The sequence below is a fragment of the Frankliniella occidentalis genome, unplaced genomic scaffold (assembly GCF_000697945.3).
Source record: "Frankliniella occidentalis isolate FOCC.00 unplaced genomic scaffold, Focc_3.1 Scaffold291, whole genome shotgun sequence".
Classification (NCBI taxonomy): Eukaryota; Metazoa; Arthropoda; class Insecta; order Thysanoptera; family Thripidae; genus Frankliniella; species Frankliniella occidentalis.
This window is the reverse complement of record NW_026267417.1, coordinates 121,572-127,420: the sequence shown is the minus strand read 5'-3', so window position 1 is coordinate 127,420 and position 5,849 is coordinate 121,572. Positions and strand designations below refer to the sequence as shown.

The 5,849-nt window shown below is 48.2% G+C and overlaps 2 protein-coding genes across 2 annotated transcripts in view; one reads left to right on the top strand and one right to left on the bottom strand.

The window, feature by feature from the left end:
• Positions 1-229: 229 nt before the first annotated feature.
• LOC127750934 (uncharacterized) lies at positions 230-1,820 on the top strand. The gene is made up of 4 exons (XM_052273672.1): positions 230-736; positions 863-1,003; positions 1,096-1,343; positions 1,457-1,820. The coding sequence occupies exons 1-4, from the start codon at positions 464-466 to the stop codon at positions 1,740-1,742; spliced, it is 948 nt and encodes a 315-aa protein (XP_052129632.1). The 5' UTR covers positions 230-463; the 3' UTR covers positions 1,743-1,820.
• A 647-nt stretch (positions 1,821-2,467) lies between these two features.
• Positions 2,468-5,849, bottom strand: part of LOC127750935 (uncharacterized) — a 5,030-nt gene continuing 1,648 nt past the window's right edge. The window contains exons 2-5 of the mRNA XM_052273673.1: positions 4,023-4,229; positions 3,820-3,918; positions 3,650-3,739; positions 2,468-3,467 (exon numbers count right to left, since the gene is read on the bottom strand). Of these exons, the coding sequence (XP_052129633.1) occupies positions 3,214-3,467; positions 3,650-3,739; positions 3,820-3,918; positions 4,023-4,179 (600 nt within the window). The 5' untranslated portion in view covers positions 4,180-4,229 and the 3' untranslated portion in view covers positions 2,468-3,213. The remainder of the gene's footprint in view (positions 3,468-3,649; positions 3,740-3,819; positions 3,919-4,022; positions 4,230-5,849) is intronic.

Here is a 5,849-nt window from a genome sequence, read left to right as displayed (position 1 = left end):
AATCACCACACAGAATCCTCATGATACAGAATCCTCACGACACAGAATTCAACCCCCGACTGCTTCACGACACAGAATACTCACGACACAGAATCCTCACGACACAGAAAATCACCACACAAAATCCTCGCGACACAGAAAATCACCACGCAGAAAATGCTACTCTGTGTGGTAATTTTCTGTGTCGTGAGGATTCTGTGTGATGAATACCACCCGGGGTTCTGGTACTTCCAGCGCCTCTTCGCACGTGTTTTGCAGCATGGTGTTGTCATGCCACCTAGGCGCCCAGTTAAGAGAACGTAGTTTACCCAAATAGTTGAGCAATCGTATGGCCTGCCGTCGGTGCGAACCGTGGCCGTCAAATGTGGTGTTCTGTGCTGGGCGCGTGGTCACCCAGGACAGCTGTTAGAACGGTGTTTGTGCAAGTGTGTTGGCGCTCCAAGTGGGCTGTTCTTATTATTTTATGCCAGCCGTTATTAGTTTTCCCTTTCGTTCTATAGGTAGAGAGAGATATCGTCGCATCCCCCCGGTTGAAAATGCTGTGTTGCTTCGTGTGACGTTAAATGCACACACGAGCACGCGCACAGCGGCTGCGGATGTGGGCGTCAGCCACATGACGGTGAACCGGATTTTGAGGGGCCATGGGTTGCACCCATTCAAAATCGGACACCACCAGGCCCTCAAACCAGGCGATCCACCGAGGCGATATGCCATGTGCGAATGGTTTCTTGACAGGGTAAGGAGATATGTCAAATCATTACTGCCGTTCAGATGTTTGTGATGATCGCGCTACCGACAGGACGATGACCACATGTGCACTGTGCAAGGAAGGAATCTTAAATAGTGTTCTCTTTTTTTCCAGATTGAAAATGTGGAGAATCCAGGAGACGACCCGTTTCTTGCGAGTGTGCTGTTCAGTGATGAGTGCACTTTCAGAAGTGATGGAGGCGTTAACCGCCACAACGCTCATCACTATTCCGGGGAAAACCCTCATTCCTTCCAGGTTAGCAGTCAGACAGTGAAATAATTGTAACGTTGTTAAATTGATTGTTTTACCAAAGTATCGTTGCTAACGCATTTTTCCTATTTTTGCAGCCAAACCATGTTCAGGGGGGGTTTAATGTCACCGTTTGGGCCGTGGGTGACCAAGTGATAGGGCCGTATTTTTGGCCGGATAATGTTACTGCTGAGGAGTATGGTAACTTGCTCAACTATGAGCTCCCCGACATGTTGGACGAGGTCCCACTTGAAATTCGCAGAAGGATGTGGTTCATGCAGGATGGGCATCCAGCTCACACATCACTGCTTGCTCGGGGGCTTCTCAACAGGGACTATCCCGGAAGGTAAATATATATCCTGTACCGGTCTACCGACAATTGATTGTCATCAACACGTGATGCATTTTGCCCAGTTCGAACTATTTGGCTAACTTTGCTTTTCTTTAAATATATTGCAGGTGGATAGGGAAGTATAGCCCTACTGTCGAGTGGAGCCCTCGCTCGCCTGATTTGACCCCACTAGACTTTTTTCTGTGGGGTTACATTAAAGACAGGGTTTATGGCACAGTCCCGGAGGACCGTGACACTCTCATGGCCCGGATTACGGTTGCCTGTGACGAGGTGACACCTCAAATGTTGCACAATGTCAGGAATAACCTGGCTAGACGGCTAACTCTGTGTGTAGAGAACATGGGGGGCCATTTTGAACACGGGGGCCAAAATGATCCCCACATTCCTGAGTAGAGTGTACCTTTTTGTTGAATTGTTTAATACGGACTTCTCTAGTCAGAGATTAACTATTTTTTGTTAGTGTTGAATATGGATTTGTCGACGCGTCCGGCGAACTAAGCCACATCTGTGGAGTGCCCGGTAAAAAAGCCACATTTGCGAAGCGCCCGGTAAGAAAGACGCATCTGTGTAGGATCTCTTATGGGGATGCGTCTTTCTTACCGGGCGCTTCGCAGATGTGGCTTTGTTACCGGGCACTCCATAGATGTGGCTTTGTTCGCCGGACGCGTCGTTGTCCAGTATTATATTAATTTATGTTTTGTTATACTTTTGATAGACTTCTTTAGTCAGAAATTACTTTATTTTTTGTTATTGGTGTTCTGACCTCTGGTCAGTTCATTATTACATTTACTTAATGATCTGTTATTGACTATTTGAAGTCAACCTTTATATCATAGTGACTTAAATAGGCTAATAAAAGAGCTTTTCTTTTAATTCTGATATTAAATTGCAGTTCATGATCTAAAACCATAAGCCACTTAAAATAAATTTGGTTTTTGAATCAAACTTTGTCTGGTGCAATTTATTTTCAAGTATTACACAATAACCTAAAACACATTTAAACAATTCAGAATAAAACTGAAATTTCGAATTGATTGCCTTTTTAAACAATCTTAATTTACGAAACCAACATAATTGATGAATAATCAATACCCTGTCCATGGATTATCCTGGCGGCGTGCAGCCCGCCCGAAAGGCCAGAGGACCAACATATGTCAGTAAAGAAAGAAAAGAGAAGTCGACAGGTGGCCCTGGGTGTCCGCACCGCGCAGGCGCGGTCCTAGCGGTGCACTTTAGTCGCCGGACTGGTTCCACCGCGGCGTGGGCGAGAGCAGCTTTTCAGTTAGGTGCAATATTGAAACTTTGAAACTTGCAATGATCGGTCAGGATGAGGGACTTGAAGGTGTCGCAGGAAAGCTGCGCGGTGCGGGATGATGCGTTGGGATGTGTCTGGCCGACCGACGTCATCGCCGTCCTCAGCGTCGCGCCTCGCGGGCCGCGAGTTCGTTGCAAAGGCTCTCTCCCTCTCCCTCTCCTAGACAGTCAACTTGACGCCCTTGGTGTGCGTGTGCGTGCGCGCTGCGCGTGCAGCTGCTGGAGGAGTCCTGACGGTGCACTCTAGTCGCCGGGCTGTCGCCGGGACGGCGGGCATCGCGGTGGGGGCGAGATCAGCCGCTGCCACAGGCCCAAGTTTGCGCTCAGGCCCCGCACTGCCACCGAGACTGCAGGCAGAGCGTTGCCGACACGTGCAGCGTCACCAAGTGGGAAAGTTATGTGAAAAAATCCAAAACTCGGTCAAAATGACGGCCTTGGCGGTTTTGGAGGCGAGCGGCGCTGTGCGGCAACGAGCGCGGGGGTGGCCCGGTCTGACTTTACTATCACGGTGTCGATGAAGTGCATGTTGGCCGGCGTGTCAGTGTCGTCATTAGATGTTGTAGCGAGGGTCCTGTACCCCCCAACTCATACTCTTGGTCAGGCGAGAAGCCGACTGACGTCGCCGGCTGTTCCCCCCTTCTCCTTCCGTCTCCCGGCCATGCGCTGTTGCCGAGTCGCCTCTAGCTCTGCCCAGCGCTGTGGAGCTCAGCCGTGCGCCCGCCGACGCGGGCATAGGCAGTCCCGCAAGTCTGTTGCGCATTCTCGGTACGTACTGACTATCTTCACTTCCAATCCCACCAAAACCTTCAAAATCAAAGAGAGAATTTAAAGGTTACTTAATTAGTTCAATACTGGCAAACAAGTAAAAAGTCTCTTTGCACACAAGAAAACCTATATCATTTTCAATCTTTTTACAAAGGAGAATCAACTTGTGCCAAAATTTTATGAGACTTTACTAAGTAAATTTATACTTTGGTAACACATACCTCCATGTCGATACCTCGAGTATGATGGGAAGAGGGCAGAAAACAAATTATGGGTATCTTTTGAAATGATAGTGGAGTCTTGGCCCGATGCTGAAAACAAGATGACTGTTAGGTGACACAATTAACAGTGCAAATGCATATGTTGTGCACATCCAATTAGAGAAACATACCTGCTGGAACTTCTTGTGCCATAGCCTGGTGAAATTCTTCAGAGTGAGAAACATTTATAGTATGGTATGTTGGGCAAGTGGTCCTAAACACACTTTCTTCTGCACAATATGAAAAAAAAGAAACACAACAAAAACGACAAATATGAGTTTACTGTGCATGCAAACAAACATCAATCTGCACAATTTCTTAATATGAAATTCACCTAGGCCGACAGTCCTGGTGTTGTCAGTATGCTGTAGAGTGTCAGAGAAAATCAATTCCTCGTGCTCATAAGAAGTTGACGGCTGGCTAGTGGCATCAAATGTAGCTGGTGTTAATGCGAGTTGACCAGTACTCTGGCTTGCAAACTCACTTCCCATGGTAAATTTTGCTTCCACTGATTGTTCAAAACTTAGAGCTTGGAATTCACCTGTGACAACATGGATTCAAGTTAAAATTTAAAAATTACATATACTATGTGATAAGCTTTAAGGTTTTAGGTCAATAGTGGTATGACACTTGCTTGTTGGGAGGGGACACACACCTGAAATGAAGGTCTTGGGGCTGAAATCTGTTGGTTGAGATGTGAAACCTTTTGCACCTTGGAAGGCCGTGGCCGGAAAGTTATGGAGTTGCGCTCGAGCCAAAGGATCCAATACCTCTGGTTGGGCATCTGGGCGATGTTCATCGTCATCACTGTAAATTAAAACAATCAAAGTTGTTGTACAGATTTATATTGGCTCGGCGGAAAGCTTCAAAAATGTAAGGTTAGGTTCGCTGCCTCTCGTGACACAAATTTCGTGATTTCACCAACGTCCAAAGAAGCGAAAGAATAGCAGTAAAAGCCGACCTCGTGCTGGCTGTCGATTGACAATTTTCACGGTTTGAGAATCCACGTCCGGGCAAGGTTATAAGGTGTACGAGAATCAGAGCGAAGCTGGCCTAGCACAGCGCTTGAAATTCATTTCGTGAATAGCATTAGAACTTACTGGGGAGGCGACTCCGTAGACGGGGTAGGCCTCTTCTGTCCGCGCCTCGATTCGTCGTCACGTTGCATTTTAGTTGTGTAAGAAAATGTTGAGAATAAAATTGCGGTCCGCAACTTCTCCCGGCACATACAACCCAAACAACAACACGGCGACGTGAGGCGGGGGCGGGCGGGGGCAGAGCGGTCGAGGCACAGCCGCAACCTCCGCAACCAGGCGCTCGGCACTTTGTGTCGGCACGCTCGGCACCGCCAACTCGCACCCGACCCCAGGGCCCGGCGGCCCGGCTGGTTGCGATCACAAAACAATTCAGTCCGATTTTCCCGTGAAACTATAACGAAGATCGTAATAAGTTGTATAGTTCTAAACATTCTCCCGCCTTCATCTACCACAAAAAAACACAGGTGAGTTTTACAATTTTAGCCTTAGTGGTGGTACTCTGTGCATGTGGGAAATGCGGAAATTCTGCTCGCTCAATGTTAACATTTTAAACTTGGGCACATTTCCGGTCCGATACCTGTGCCTCTACTGTTCCGTGAGTGTAAACAAGCAGGCCCGCCCTTCCGCCAAACGAGGTTGACAGCTCCGCTTCGCTCCGCCGGCAACTCCGTTCGCCAGGGGCCGGGCCTGCGTGGCCGGCCGGCGGCGATGGTCGGGCCTGCGGCCCGACCATTTCTGCCACGCGATTTGCTGAAGAACATGATCGAATGATGTGGCGGGCCTTCGGCCCGCTTAAACCCGTCGTCTTTGAGTTTGCCCCAAAGACTCGAGAAAGGGATGTAACGGTGAAGCACCGCGACTACAACCCACCCTTCTGCTTAGAAAACGTGTTTTGGGGGTGGGGGGAGAGTTTCCTTTGTATTTTGCGGTTTTTAGGCCTTTTTCGGTAATTGTTTACTTGAGTGACTCCTCGCCCTGGAGTCACTCAAGTATACCATCGGAAAGGTATTTTTCAGTAGAATCCTGAACAGTATTTATAAATTGGCGCTCGAGTCTGGTTTTCCTCAAAATTAAATAAATATGCGTCGCCGCTAACCTTCAGATGCACTTTGAAGACGGCAGAA